This window comes from Puma concolor, chromosome D2 (assembly GCF_028749965.1).
Source record: "Puma concolor isolate L17-30 chromosome D2, mPumCon1.1.hap2, whole genome shotgun sequence".
Lineage (NCBI taxonomy): Eukaryota > Metazoa > Chordata > Mammalia > Carnivora > Felidae > Puma > Puma concolor.
The window spans coordinates 51,444,450-51,461,028 of record NC_141677.1 but is presented as its reverse complement, the minus strand read 5'-3'; the positions used below and the strand labels follow the sequence as shown (position 1 = coordinate 51,461,028).

General features: G+C 35.5%; 1 protein-coding gene across 3 annotated transcripts in view; it reads right to left on the bottom strand.

Annotated features, from left to right (window-relative positions):
- KIF20B (kinesin family member 20B) overlaps positions 1-16,579 on the bottom strand; it is a 74,557-nt gene that overhangs the window by 4,846 nt on the left and 53,132 nt on the right. For all 3 annotated transcript variants that reach the window (XM_025917892.2, XM_025917893.2, XM_086680342.1), the window contains exons 25-32: positions 15,953-16,078; positions 15,166-15,293; positions 13,353-13,508; positions 9,369-9,545; positions 7,638-7,748; positions 4,491-4,688; positions 2,087-2,188; positions 1,532-1,682 (exon numbers count right to left, since the gene is read on the bottom strand). In XM_025917892.2, the coding sequence (XP_025773677.2) occupies positions 1,532-1,682; positions 2,087-2,188; positions 4,491-4,688; positions 7,638-7,748; positions 9,369-9,545; positions 13,353-13,508; positions 15,166-15,293; positions 15,953-16,078 (1,149 nt within the window). The remainder of the gene's footprint in view (positions 1-1,531; positions 1,683-2,086; positions 2,189-4,490; positions 4,689-7,637; positions 7,749-9,368; positions 9,546-13,352; positions 13,509-15,165; positions 15,294-15,952; positions 16,079-16,579) is intronic.

The following is a 16,579-nucleotide window of genomic DNA, read 5'->3' as shown; positions in this document are numbered from 1 at the left end:
TCTCTTTGTCTCTCCATAATAAATAAACGTTAAAAATTTTTTTCAAAAAGAAAGAAAACAGTGGCACTCAATAGCTCAAGGTAGTATCGTTTCAAATGGTAACATGTTACATTCCTTTTGATGATGACGTAACTTTACAAACTGGATTTTCAGAAGCTGAATTTTCAGTGGTTGTTTGGCCTTAGCATTAATGGATAAAATATTAGCTGTTTCTTTTTGGGTGTAGGGGAACAATGAAAAAAATTACCTAGACATTAAAGGCACTGTGAACCAAGAAAGTTTGGGAACCTCTGTATTAAGTTTTTACAGGAAGTGTTTTTCCACAGCCTATTTGACTCAACTCAACTATCCCCTGCTTTTAATTTAACTCAGTCCCTTTCCCTCATTCTCCTCACCGGTAGTCTCAATTTATCCCACAACTACCACTGAGGTTAAGTTGACGAAAATCCACTCCTCTGCCTGCCCCTTGTCCCCAGTAACCTCTCCACACTCTCCAAGCCAGATGCATATTACTACCCAGAATTGCCTACACATTCTCTACACTTTCCTGGTACTCTACCTGTGTTAAAACTGTTCCCTCTGGTAGATGTGTGTGTGCACATGTGTGAATACATATAAATGTTTGTGTTTATGTGTGTGTGTATTTAGAAAAAGTATGTATCTTAGTATATATTTATACACAAATAATATGGCTATGTTATAAAGAAGAAAGCATTAAGCAACTGAACTCAAGAGATATTTATAGAAATACATACATATTTGATATTTTTGATATATTTTGATATTTTTGATATATATGAATGGATAATGTTTGTCAATGCGTAGAAAAAAATACTAGTAAGAATATATACCATAACAGAGTGATTATCTCTAGAGGGTGTAATCCTGCCAGCATTTCAATCCCAAGTTAAATCCCATCTCCTCAAAAAAAATAAAATTTTCCCTTAGCCTCTGAATCAAAAGAGCTCTCTTGCCTCCAATACTACAGAACTTTCTTGGATCCCTGTAACTACATTAAAGCAGACTGTTCTGGATGAAGTACAGTTGACCCTTGAACAGCACAGAACTTTGGGGTACCGACCCCCCCATAATGTTAAAAATCCACGTACAACTTTTGACTCTCCAAAAACTTAACTAATAGCCTTACATTTGATCAGAAGCTTTACTGATTAACATGGATTTTATATGTAGTATATACTGTATTCCAACAATAAGCTAGAGAAAACAAAATATTAAGAAAATTATACACTTACAGTAACATAGTTAGCAAAAAACACCCACACATAAGTGGACCCATGCAATTCAAGCCCATGTTGTTCAAGGGTCAACTGTACGTACATACAGTTCTTTCTCCTTCTCTACAGCCAACACCTAAGCACACATCCTTTCATGCACCCTCCCATCGTACTTCACACAGGACAATGTCTATTCGAAATACGATAATCACTGTTGTTGAGTTTATATGCCAACCAGATATTAGAAAACACCTTATACCTAACATAAAAGGTCTTTTAATTAGTTTTCTGCAAACCTTTCGATTGAAGAATTGTTGGAGAATGTTGTAAGAAGTCTCCAAATTTCTGTAGTGTTCCTTCTTTTTTCTTAGTGGCCACGTTTGTACTAACTGTGGATGCCTGACTCCGTAAAGAGTATGTTTTTTTAGATGATGGGCGTGTGGAAACCTAAGGAAACAAACATTTTTTGTTACTGTTGATGAAAAATGTTAGAAGGAAACAGTTGTGACCACAGTGGAATTAAAGAGGCCAGACCCAGGTCACATTTGCAGGCAGGAAGCTCAGGATTAAGTGTATGAGGAGACGATGAAAGAGCCCAAGAATGGCAAATGGGTGTAACAGGCAGAACGCGGACTCAGAAGTACTGAGAAGGGCCCGCTACTGGCCAAATGCTAAAGTTTATATTCTAAGCTGAATTAGATGAATAGGAAATGGAAGATAAATGAGTTATAACTGGAGAAAACTGAATTTCTGGGTAATTACTAATTAAATCTGACATTTTTATTTTTATATTTTACTTTATAACTGTAAGTTAAGAAAATGGTCAATTTTGGATGAATGAAAAGACAAACCTTTTGATCCTTTTTGCCAGAGGAATTTCTATGCTCAGAAACAGGAGAGTTGAAATTAGTTCTGGGTGTAGCATTCTTCTTATTTTCATATTTCACCAAGTCCTAAAAATAATGAAATTCAGCACTGGTTAATTCCTTAACAATATTTTCTTTCTCTAGACTCAAAAGAAGAAAGATGATAGTTCTTAACCAAGGGTGATTTTGACCCCAGAGGACACTGATAATGTCTGGAGTTATTTTTGGTTGTCGTTGCTGGGGGGAGGGGGTTTTACTGGCAACTAGTGGTAGAGGCCAAGAATGCTACTAAACATTTCTACAATGCACAGGAGAGGCTTCCAAAACGGAGGTATATAAGCCTAAATGTCAATCACGCTGAAGCTGAGAATCCCTGACTGAAGGTATGACTTTCCCCCCCAACTTTATTGAGGTATTACTGACTATAGTATAACATATGTTGAGTTTAAGATGTACAACATGAAGATTTAATACACACATATATGGCAACGTGACTGAACACATGAATTTTTCACACACACACATCACAAATAACGAAGTTATATAAGCTAAATAAAAAATAGTAGAAAAGATAGCATCTTTTATTTGAACCCCATTTCCAAAATACAGCAATACACCTACACTTTCCTCAATTCGCAAATCATTCAGAGCATCTATGTTTGGCAGCATCAAAAACAAAACAGAACAAGATCAAGTGAAAATCTTCAGTATAAGCAGAGGCAAAATGCTAAAATCAAGAAATATAATTTATCTTCCCTATTAAATAGGCTTGACATATTACTTTTCTTTTCCCCACATCACCTCTCTTAGGAAAACGTCTCTTGTGGTATATTAACCGAATCAAACTGGTAAAAATCCTGGTTGTACCAAAGATCGTATGCGTAAAACGAAAAACAATAAAAGGCAAGAAGAGAAGCAAAGATCATGACCGAACCTCAGAATTCAAGTTACAAAGTAGACCTCATAAGGGTGATAAGAAGCAGACCTCCTGAAAGGGGAAAGACAGATGGTAATCAATGTAAAACAAATGAAGAGTAAGAAGTCCCTCTTACTTGTAGTGTGCAATAAAGAGCTCTCTGGAGTCTTCACTGGATTAGAATATAGCACTGTATAAATGATTTTCATGAGGACCTTATTATAACACTCAGTTTCCTAAAGCATTGAAGAGCTAGTAAACATCAGGAACAAAATTTAAGTTTCTACATAATTCTACATCTACAATAATCTGCATATCTATTCTAAAAAACACATGGGGAGTATATTCCGATAGTAAAATGAAAAAAATAATTGTGTTTTCACCCTGAGTACACAACCAATTTTTCCTTTTCCTTCGAAAACAATGAATCAAGGAAAAGTCAACTTAACACAGATCATAATGAAACTACTTACTGTTTTAAAGTTCTCTAAAATTTACTAAATATAAATTAAATATTGAATACAAAGTTAAGACTCTACAAAACAGTCACTAAAGGTGTTCTAGGTGTAGCAGGAAATATGCTAAATAATATTCACTTGGCAAATTTATTACCTGACAGAGAGCCTCAGGAGTATGGTTAATACTATTTCTGCCCTTCCACCAGCTTGAAAATATACTACTCTTTAGAGGGGTAAAAAAAAAAAAAAAAAGTTGAAGGACAAGTTATTGTGCTAGAGAGTTTATAATTAGTTTTAAATTTAAAACAAGTTACTGTTAAAATAAATACGACCATTTATTATGTATCCACCACATGTGGAACAAAAGCTAATAAGCATTTTAAACATATTGTCTCTAATCCCGTATTTCCAAAAGAAGAAAACTGCGGCGCAGAAGTTTATGTGACTGGCCAAACCTGCTTGGCTAGGAGATGGCAGGAGGTTTGGTAACCCTACAATCAGAAATCTTTAGTAAGAAGAAGTAAAAAGTTTTTATCCTACCACTAAATAGAGGCCCAAATTTTAATATACTGGCTAACAGAAAAAGTCTCTCTTCCAAAACCTATGACCATAGAGACCTAAAGATTTTAGTTAAATAACAAAGATTATACTCATGCGGTGTAGCCATTCAGTTTCTCTAATTTCTTTGTCAACTCTCTTCTACTGGAGGGAGAGTCACTAAGTTTGAAAAGGACTGGTATACTGAAGTAGCTCTCCAGTGAAATCCACCATCACTTGACCTATCAAAGCTTCAATGAAACAAGAGGTAAGCCATATATTTTAATAACCGCAAGCTTTTTGTTTGAGGACTATCAAACTACAATAATATTCTTAAAGAATATAAAATGTGCCATAAATTATGATTTTGGTCTCTAACAGCAGTGCTTATGAACAGGAGGACAGTATAATAGTTTAACTATATAATAACTGAGCTTAAGGTTTGCTTGTTAAATTCACTCATTAGTTAAGTAATTACCTCCTCCATTTCATTACTCTTCCTCTTCCGGGCCTTGGAAATCTTAACCGTCACTGGTAAGGCACAACCGAGGTGTTTCACTGCCATTTTGTTTGGCCGTAAAGGTGTAAACTGAATCTCTAACTCAGGTTTTGGAAATCGAGTCGTTTGATTATTTTCTGTTGACACTTCACAAGAGTCAAGGACTACAGAGCCATCCTACAACAGAATTAAAAAGAACACAAATCTTATTTGCAGAATATGAATTTATGAATCGCAAAGTTAACTCTTTCAAATGCCCATCAAAGACAATGAAATGGAAACATTAAAAGTGCGCTGGGTCAAATTTACCACAGCAAGTACAAAAAGATGGAGTTACCATCTGCTCTCTCCAGATTTATACATGGTATATTAAAATCTAGGGAAACAGAGTAACAAATTGTTTGGAACATTCCTTTATAAATTTATATTGCTGTCCTAAAACCTCCTGATTCCAATTCCTATTTGTTGGACTCCAACAAATTGAGTTGGAGTCTCAATCCTTCCTTTAATCTGGGCTATCCTCATTAATGACTTCCACAACCAATAGGATGTGGTGGAAATAACATCATCATGCTGAGGCTTGACCGTAAGAGGAAGATTGTACCTTCCACCCTGTCCTCTTGGAAAAGGAACTTTCAGGACACTCCCCTATCTCAGAACCCAGCCACTGTGCTGTGAGAAGCCCAAGCACAGGGGGAGGCCGCATGTAGGTCCAGCTAAGCTCCCAGAATCAACTATCCCCAGAATCAACCATCAACTACCTGAATGAATCATTTTATCAGACTTTAAGACAAGAGAGAATATTGGGGCGCCTGGGTGACTCAGCCAGTTAAGCATCTGACTTCAGCTCGGGTCATGATCTCATGGTTTGTGGGTTCGAGCCCTGCGTTGGGCTCTGTGCTGACAGTTCCGATCCTGGAGTCTATTTCAGATTCTGTGTCTCCCCCTCTCTCTCTGCCCCTCCCCTGCTTGCACTCTGTCTCTCTCTCTTAAAAGTAAACATTTTTGGGGCGCCTGGGTGGCGCAGTCGGTAAAGCGTCCGACTTCAGCCAGGTCACGATCTCGCGGTCCGTGAGTTCGAGCCCCGCATCAGGCTCTGGGCTGATGGCTCAGGGCCTGGAGCCTGTTTCCGATTCTGTGTCTCCCTCTCTCTCTGCCCCTCCCCCGTTCATGCTCTGTCTCTCTCTGTCCGAAAAATAAATAAAAAACGTTGAAAAAAAAAAAAAAAAAAGTAAACATTTTTGGGGTGCCTGGGTGGCTTGGTCGGTTAAGCGTCTGACTTCGGCTCAGGTCATGATCTCACGGTCTGTTAGTTCGAGGCTCGCGTCAGGCTCTGTGCTGACGGCTCAGAGCCTGGAGCCTGTTTCAGATTCTGTGTCTCCCTCTCTCTCTGACCCTCCCCCGTTCATGCTCTGTCTCAAAAATAAATAAACGTTAAAAAAAAAAAAATTAAAAAAAAAGTAAACATTTTTTTAAAAAACCTATATTTAAGACAATAGAGCATATTGATTTCATGAAAGCAAAAAAAATATACAAAATAGCATTAACAATACCATTCCCCCCAAACCGTGGAATATACAATAACTGCTGAAACTCTTAATAGGAATTGGAATCAGGAGGTTTTAGGGTAGCAATATAAATTTATAAAGAAATGTTCCATAAATGATTGCCTTTGCAGGAGTGACTAAGTGGCTCAGTCAGTTAAGAGTCGGACTTCAGTTCAGGTCATGATCTCACGGTTTGGGAGTCTGAGACCGACGTCAGGTTCTGTGCTGACAGCTCAGAGCCTGAAACCTGCTTCAGATTCTGTGTCTCCCTCTCTCTCTCTGCCCCTTCGCCACTAGTACTCTGTCTCCATCTCTCTCAAAAATAAATAAACATTTAAAAATTTTTTTAAAAAATCATTGCCTTTGCAATCAAGATTAATCTTATTTATGAATCAACTCCAAACTTTTCTTCAAATGATATGATCTTAGTCTCTAAGGTCAATGCTAATTATTTGAAACTACCAAAAACTATCAAAGGAAGGCCAAGAGAAAAAAAGCGTCATGCCATTTCTCCATTTTAAAATGCCCTTCTCTTCCTATTCTCAGCTTGGTAAAATTCTATTCACCTTCAAGACTCAGTATGATGTTACATTCTCTAATCCACATCCACAGCCACTCAGGCAAAATTCATCATACCCTCCACAGGCAGGGTTCCTTCTTAGCAGTCTCTTCATGAGTCTTAGCCCATAAGATAAAGTCAAACAAATAGTCATTTATGTATGCGTTTTACTAGATTTTTTACTCGAGGACAGCAATGTCTTGTGTTTGTAACCTCAGTGTTTAGCAAGTTTCCCAATACTCAATTGTGTTTAAAAAATAAACGTAAAAAAAGGAATTTCATCTTCAAAACTTTAAGTGTCATAAAATTTTTATCTATTGCATATATAATCTGAGAATCTCTATATTATCCGAAGTGATTCACAGAACCCTAAACCCACTGCAAATTAAGGAAACTCACCATGAGTTACTGAGATTTGGTAACAAAGTTATTAAATGGGTACAAAAAAACCCCACCCAAACCACTATTTGAATAGAATGCTTATTATAAGGACCTCTTGGGACACCTGGGTGGCTCACTGGATGGGTGTCCAACTCTGATTTCGGCTCAGGTCATAATCTCACAGTTTGTAAGGCTGAGCCCCACATCAGGCTCCACGTTGACAGCACAGAGCCTGCTGTCAGGGATTCTGACAGGGATTCTCTCTCAAAATAAATAAACTTAAAAAAAAAGAAAAAGAAAAAGAAAAAAAAGGACCTCTTATGAGGACAAATAATCATATTTTATCTTTTGTAGGATTTCCTATTTCTGACCACCAAGTCTGTTTATATTAACAGATCTGTTGTTTGCAGTAAGTTTCATTTTGAGAGATTAATATCATTTGGGGATCTAATCTCCCAAAAGAATTTCACTTCTCAAAAGCCTTTAGGTTTTCCTTCCCACAGCCAAGAGCACATACAGCTAACTGCATAGCAAGGCACCTACTAACAATTGATTAAATTACACTTGCAAGTGTTATTTATTAATTAATGCTCACTGGTAAAGAGGGTAAAAAAGTAGACTGTGTTACCAAATGCCTACCTCTACATCATTCCTAGAAATTTCAAAACTTGCTGACTGAGGTTCAGTTTCAACTCTGCCAGGATCCACTGAACTTGTATGTCTAAGCTTGATATCCACGTCTTGTTCTTCCTAAGTAAGGAAATATAAAACAACAAGCCACTGTAACCAAAAATACATTAAAACACTTCACCTAAAGAATAGAAAATCAAGATTTGGGTGGATTATAACATGGAAGTAATTAAAGACTTCTTCAATGACCACCTAACTCTCCTTCCTCCTCTCTTTCATCATCAGAGACTCAGGAAAGGTTGGGCAACTTGCCAGCCTCTGAGTCTGGTTGGAAGAGAAATCTGAAAAATCACTTTTAATTTCCAAGGTGTTTTACGTTTATTCTCTCATATTACTTTCATTGGAACTCTCTCAGCTAGATTTGTCAAGAATCATTATTCCTACTTTCTAAATGAGGAAACAGGGACCTAGAGATGTTAAATGACATGGCCAAGGTCTACACTAAGCTTGAAGTGTTGGAATGCCAACTGCTTTGATAACGCCATTGTGAAACACTAGAGGAGTCTTGAGAATAGAACTGTGGTATCAGGGGAGAAAAGACCATATTGATAGCTAAACCTTCTCTTGCTGCACACTTCATCCCATTTTCTCAGTTACAGGATATGTTCTACTGCTAAACCCTACTTAAGGGATCTATAAAGAAGAATCAGATTACATTTTTAAACTCGATAAAATTCTAACAGTGGTGGCCTTCTCACCACTGCCATCAAAAGCAGAAGTCAAATATAAATTTATCTCTTATGCCATCTACCCATTATTGCCAAATAAAAAAGAATCCACTGAATCCGTAATGCGGAAAGCAACCAGCATGTATTGACTTCCACTGTGTTAAAAACTGCACTAATTGTTTTACAAATACTTCCAATTTTCACAACTCTATTAGGAAGACATTACTATCTCTGTTTTAGATAAGTTCGGATATGATAAGTGATTTTCCCAAAGATCCCAAAACCACAATGACAGCAACAGATACCCAATTTTTCTAAGTTTCTAGTCTATGCTATTTATACCACATATTACTACCTCTTTTTTTAGCAGTCTTCCTCTTAGAATCATGAAGTCTTTTGTTGTGACAGACAGGCACACACATTCATTTTCCTATAGTCTGGAGGCTTTAGAGCAGCAGATTTTTGAGGTAGATCATTTATTCTGGAAAGACTAGTTTCAGATGTTTGATTTCACCAGGAAGTAACAATTCTCTGTGAAATGTAATCCTCTCTCCATGCAGGGTTCCCAACCCCAACGTAACATTACAAAAGTAATTCCTGAATGACTCACCATTGTGCTTATTTTCAAAACAATTCATACCTTTATATAGCAAACTTAGAGTGGGCCCAAGTACTTAAATATTACCAAGACTAATACTGAATCACATTTCCACATTTTAAAGGTAGATTAGGGACTAAATCACAAATTGTTTATTTTTTAATTACTCTACCTGGAAAATATGACCAAAATATTTCAGAAAGTACTATTTCTCAGTGGGTCACTGGCAAGTCAGTCATAATGATAAACTCTGAAAACCTGAAATACATGAAAACTATCCAAATAATTTTTCAAACTCTGATTGCCCTGTGATCTATTGAAACTTACTTTTTGTCCTCTAAGAGTTAATCAATTATCTTGAAAAATTCCTATGTTCAATAAAAAGAGGCACAGAAAGAATAAGATTCTATTCACCGTTTCAGAAGGCTTCAATGTGATCTTTTTTAATTGTTCAATTTCATTGTCTTTCTGTATGTTACTGGAGAGCAGTCCCTTCAGCTGTATTTCTAAAGCTGCGACCAGTTGATCGCGTTCTTCTCGCCACTTCTGAAGGTTATCATCTTTCTCTGCCAGTTGTACTGTAAGTATTTCCTAACCAGAAAATGGAGCAAACGTTATAAAACTAAAAATTTTTTGAAATTTTTATTAGAAATAACACAACCATGAATAAGACATGTACCAAATTACATGGTTTTGGCTAGATACTTGTAAAACAAAATACATAATGCCTTTAAATATATTTAATGTCCACATGCTGTATTTATCACTATCCCACCTCATTTCAAAAATCAGCTTACTGGTCACTTCTTTCAATTCTTTCAACAATTATGGCTTTTAAACTAATACTAGCATTTCCCCCAATATTTTGGAAGTGAGAGGTAAAATTACAGTAAAACAAATGACAAAACTAATAGCAACAAATAACAGAGAAATGAAAATTTAAAATATCATTTTCAATGTCTTCAAAAACCATGAAATTGTGGTGAAGTAACAAAAATACATGCAAGACCTAAACATGAGAAGCTGCAAACCACTGCTGAGAGAAATTAAAAATGCTTCAATAAATGGAGAGATAATCTGTGCTCAGTGATCAAAAGACTCAATAATGTTAAGATGTCAGTCCTCCCTAAACAGATCTATAGATTTAGAGCAATTGATTGAAATCCAGGCAGGTACACATGTGTGTATGCATGTGTGCATGCGTGTGAGTGTGTGTGGAAACAGGAAAGCTCACTATCAAAGTTATGTGGAAATGCAAATGATCCAGGAGAGTCAAAATTATTTTGAAAATGAAGAACAAAGTAGGAGCAAACACAGTGTCATTTCAAGCCTACTATGATAATCAAGACAGTGTGATACTGGAATACACTGCGATCAGTGGAACAGAAAAGAGGGTTTATAAGTGCATGGTCAACGGACAATCTACAATAATGCCAAAGAAAGAACAGTCTTTTCAACAAAGATTGCTTACAATAGCCAAATGGAAAAAGAAAAAAAACAAAACAAAAACAAAAAAACAAAAAACAAAAACCCAAACCTAATCTCATCCCATGTACAAAAATTAACACTTAGCCAACTGATTTATGACAAAAGTGGCAGAGCAGTGAGAAAGAAACAGTTTTTTCCAATGAATACCACCAGGAAAATTGGTAATCCACATTAAAAACAAATCTGGATGCCTCACTCACTCCAACACAACACTCAATACTAGAATCAAAATATGAAAGGTAACACCTTAACAGGAAATGGTATGAGAACATCTTCATGTCTTTGAGGTTAATAAAGGAAAAGATTGGGAAAATGAACTGAAGAATATTTAAGAACTTATATTCATAAAAAGGCATTAAGAGAGTAAAAAGTAAACCAGAGACTGAAGAAAGGCACTTGAAACACATGACAAAGGGCTTCTAACCAGAAAGTATAAGGAGCTCCTATGTATCAAGTAGAAAAAGCCAAACAGTCAGATAGGAAAAAGGCAAGGGGACCTGTATGTAACCTTCAACTTCATTAGTACTCAGGGAAAAGCACCTTAAAATCATAAGAAATAACCAACACCACCATATGTTGGTAGGAATATACAGCAACTCCAGTACTAGAATATAAATGGGTATAGCTACTTTGAAAACCTGACATTCTACCAGAGTCCCACACATGTATACCCTATCATCCAACACTTCTGTTCTTGGGTAAATATGCAATAGAAATGCATGCACATGTGCACTGAAAGAAATGTGTAAAAAAATGTTTATAAGAGAATTTACTCATAATAGCTCAAAACAGAAAATAATACACATATCTTCAACATTAAAATGATTAGGCTGTGGTAAATGCATACACTGCAATATTCAGCAAAGACAATGGACTAATTCCAGCTCCGTGTGGCATGAATAATTCTCACAAACATAATAGTGACAGAAGCCAAGTACAAACAAATGCATCCCATACATTTCCATTTACATAAAATTCAAAAATGGTCAAAACTAAAGTACAACATTAAAAGACCCAATAGTTGGGGCACCTGTGTGGCTCAGTCAGTTAAGCATCCCATTCCTGATTTCCGCTCAGGTCATGACCCCACAGTTCATGAGTTCAAGCCCCGCATCTGGCTCTGTGCTAACAATACAGAGCCTGCTTAGGATTCTGTCTCCCTCACTCTCTGCCCCTCCCCCACTTGCGTGCGCGCGTGCGCACTCTCTCTCTCTCTCACAATAAAAAAAAATTAAAAAAAAAAAAAAAAGAAATAGAAGACGACCCTTCTGAGGTACCTCTGGAGTAATCTATTTCTTGAACTGGATGGTACTTAAGTAGATACTGATTTTACAAATATTTCCCGAACTATTGTTTGTTTACTTACTGTATTATATGTGACAATTTTAAAAATTAACAATTTATATACCTTAAAATGGGAGAAACATACATCCTAGATATGATGGTAAAGAAATGTATGGGAGAAAGAAGGAAGCTAGCTTTCTCAAGGATTGCAAAGTAGGTTTCCTTGCTAGCATTGCTGCCAATGACTGGGACCACTGACTGAGAAAGAAAATAGCCCTGATTCCTGTTTTTAAATTGGAGTGACTCAAAGCCAGTAGTTTGATTTCACTTCTTGCCTCTTACTATTGCCCAGGAAGGAATGATGGGCTGTGGGACAGGAGCAGAGAACTAGAAGCAACCTTTCCTTTTAAGACAAATGTAGCAGCAGAATCCTGCTCAACCCACCACTTCCTGAGGATACCTTCAATCACATGGAATTGGCACATGAAATACATTACCATCTCAGAGCCGCAGTAACAAGTGTTAGTCTCACACGATTTAGCATATGACCAAAAGAGTCAAGACTCTAAGGAAATGATAACTAATGTCATATTGTATTCCAGATGAGATTCTGGACCCAGAAAAAGACATTAAAGGGAAAACTGATGAAATTCTAATAAGGTCCACAATTTAGCTAACAGCACTGCAATAATGTTAATTTGTTGGTTCTGATCCTTGTACTGTTGTTATGTAAGGTGCTAACATCAGAAGTTAGTGGTTAAGTATACAGGAACACTCTGTATAAGTTTTGCAACTTTCCTATAAATAAAATGATTTCAAAATAAAAAGGTAAAATTATTTTAAAAATTTAGTGGGAAAATCACCCTTACCTTATGGAAAATTAACATCCTATTTTTATAGGAAAGCTTAGCTATTATCTATAAAATTCTGTCATAAACAAAAAAATACCAGCAATGACAATGTGATACCGCCCAGTTACTATGATAGTAAAGAGAAAACGAGGTTTTCATTTAAAGACAGTGTCAATGTGTCGCTCAAGAGTTTTCCTAGGACCAATGATGCCTTTTAACTTCTTTTTTTTCTGTTGGCAACATAAGGTGCCAAACATACTAAGCAGTCAATTAAAACAGGAGGGGAAGAATAAGCTAAGATAGAATGCTGTAAGAGCTACAGCTGGTCAATGTAAAACTGAAGGTCATTTCTACCTGTAGTCTTCTAGAAACTATTTGGTTGGCTTTTTAAAAGTCCTGATAAAATCAGCTTATGAGGTAAAATACACACACCATGTTAGTAGAATCTACAGTTGAAAATGCAAAATCTTATAATATAGTAAGGATCACCACTGTAGCAATCAAAAGGAAGAGACGTTTAAGTTCTGTATCCAGATACTGAGATGTAATTAGGCATTTTCCCAACCTGCTAAATGGACTGAAAAAAGTTAAAATAAGAACATAAGTGAACTTCAAAATTGGGACAGAAAAGTCATCTTACAAATAGACTGCTTTTTAAAAAACGCCAAGAAAATCAGGCAGCCATGTAAAGACTGATAAGAACCCCAGGGATAAATTTAACAAACCAAAGAAAGCTGGTAAAATACATCAAAGATAAAGTATAATTGTTACCCACCAGTTCATTTTGTTGCTTTAAACAACGCTCTCTGTCTTCAGCATATTTTTTCATCTCTTTGTTTCGTAGATTCTCAGCTTCTTTTGCTTGAGTGATAAGCATCATTTTTTCTTCTAGCCATTTCTTTCTGTCAGCTTTATATTTATGTTCAGATTCCTATATATATAAATAGTACAAGTAACTATCACATGCTGAATAAGTAATAGTCGGTAAATGTATTTTTGTAACATATTCATATAACCCATCACTTTTTTTACCTTTTTGAAAACTTAAAAATAAGCATTTTTCACTAAACAATGATAAGAACAGAGTTTATTTTGGATTATAGAATGAATGCTGCTGGTTTCCTTTTCTAAATGGACTTCATTTTATAAACTTTATTTTGCTATGAAGTCCACTTAAGGACTCTCCTTCATCAGTGACCTTAAGAAGAAATAAACAACTTCTATTTCTGAAAGAGTTACAAAGACCCAAGTCTTTCTAAACACCAGAAAACAAACAAAAAAAAAGACTTGGTTTGTGATGGTTATTTCTTTTTTTTTTTTTAATTTTTTAATATTTATTTATTTTGAGAGAGAGAGAGAGACAGAGAGAGAGAGTGTAAGCAGGGGAGGGGCAGAGAGAGAAGGAGACACATAATCTGAAGCAGGCTCCAGGCTCTGAGCTATTAGTACAGAGCCTGACACGGGGCTTGAACCCACAAACCGTGAGATCGTGACCTGAGCCAAAGTTGGACGCTTAACTGACTGGGCCACCCAGGGGCCCCCATGATGGACATTTCTAATTGCATGATATCAAAAATAAAATATTCCTGGGTATACAGGATGCCAAATAAAAAACAACTTGTACAACAGGACGTTTATTAATTTAAGGAACACTGGGAATAGCTAGACTGAAGTAATTTCCTTTCCAGAATTAGAAAGTTTACAATCTAAGATATGTGATTACGTCATTTGAGGACAACATAAAATAAACCAATATGAACTTAATATGAACATTCTCAATATAGTTAATATATTTTTTCATAAATAATGCAGTATTTACTTTGTTTTAGCTGCTTTGGGGTTTTCCCAACAGCAAGAGTAAATTTTAGAATACAAATTAACAGTTAACAAAAGAAAATATTTTTTATTTATTCAGTATCTGATTATATACGTAGCATGAGTTTAAGAAAACCATTTAGGTACAGCCAACTTTTAAAAATCATTATTATGCTTTCTTCAATTTTAAAACCAGTCCTTTCTAATCAAATGTAGAAAATTTTAAGTAGTATGTGGTAAACCCCATTAGAAAAATATTTCCCCCATATGTTATATGCCTTACAGTATTTAGAGTTGAACATGGAAAAAATATAAACACAAAACAGAATATCTTCTATATGATGCAGTTTCAAATATATTCCAGTGTCCACATACACAACTGTATTCTTTTCCAACTTCATAACTGAAAATTAAAATGATTATTTACAAAATAATCTTCCTAACAGTCCTCTTCCCCACAGCAGAATTTGATGACTCAGAAGCTTAAGGAGTAGAAAAATAGGTACAAACACATAAGAAGTTGTGATTTAAGAATTAGATATATAGAATATAAAAATGAACACCCAACCACTGTATTTTCCTAGGCACTAACAGTGATTTGTATCTTGAGAATTTCCACGCTATGTCATTTCAGTGTATACTGAAAAATTATACCTATATGCTAACATTTCCCAGGAGTATTTCACCCATATCTAAATTAATTATAAACTATTTGCCAAATTCTCTCTCATGAGAAATACAATGGAGAGATACATACACACATAAAATCGTACCTGTAACTCATCCTGAAGCTTACTGAGCTTTTCACTAAGTACATCTGTGTTATCCTCAAGTTCTTTATTTGACCTTTGATTACTTCTGTCTTCCAGATCTTTGCATTTTTCCTTCCATTTTTCCAATTCTAATTTGAAAACATAAATTTATTTTTCAAAGCATATGAAAAAGTTATACCATACAGAGATACCTGTGGCATGAGACACAGACAAGAATCAGCAGAACCCAGAAGAAAAAACATAAACCCAGATGAGAACAGAGCCAATTCCAAGGACTTCATTTTTAAGAGTTCTTACCAAATCCAAATTCTTAGAGAAGAGAAAGTACAAGGACCTCTCAAGAACCCACTGAATAGTGTTCAGAGTATACAGTGTTAAATACATCTTAACCTTAATTATGTAGGAAACTTCTCAAAAATAAAAAATAAAATAAACCGTGATGGTATTCTGAAGGATAGAATCAGGGTATTTACTGACATAAACATATAAGATGATACTAAAAAGCTGGACAGAGGTGAACCTCGATTGAGAAATTTATTCTTACGTCTGGGAAACATTACAAGCTATCATCCAGTTATTATGAAAGTGTCCTTATTCCTTCTTTACTACATATAATTTTACTTAGACAAAACAATTTTCACCACAATGGAAAACAGCAAGTGATAGGACATTAGGAAAACACGCCAATACTTTTATTATACTCAACTCCTTCTAAAAGGGAAAGAAATCTAGGAAAATACAGAGAAGAAAATACAGACCTTGAGATATTTAAGCAACCATGTTTTACCTGTGGCCAGTCTTTCGGCTTCCTCTAACTTCACCTCAAGCACTTGATCTTGTTCTGCCTGAGTTTGTTCCTGTTCTTCCAATGTCATTCGCATGTCCTCAATTATTTTCTCTTTAACATTTAGATCTAAAAATTTGAGGAGAACATTTTAGAAACTACTAACATGTACATCTAGCTATCCAATTTTTCTTGAGTTCTTCTAAAATTAAAATACACTTTTATTAACTATAATAGAATCTGAGTTCCACATAAAAGCTTTGTCTTGTTCACTGCTGTACCTCAATGCCTAGAACAGTACTGGCAGATATGAAGCACTAAATAGGTATCTGACATACAGATAGATACTTGAATGATTGCAAGAATGGATGGATGGAAAAGAAACTCTTTTCAGATAAAATTAACAATTTTTTATAATATCAAACTATTGGTACTAATAAACACAAATCTCGGGGCTTAGAAAAACCATTATTTGCAAAACATTCATTTTCAGTATAATATTCTCAAACCAAAAGTAAAACATTTACCTCCTAAAAACAAAAAGGGCTCAATCCCAATTTGACTTTTTTTTTTTTTAAGATCTCAAGTAATTATTTTTTTCTACAAAAATTTCCAAAGCCAAATATTTAC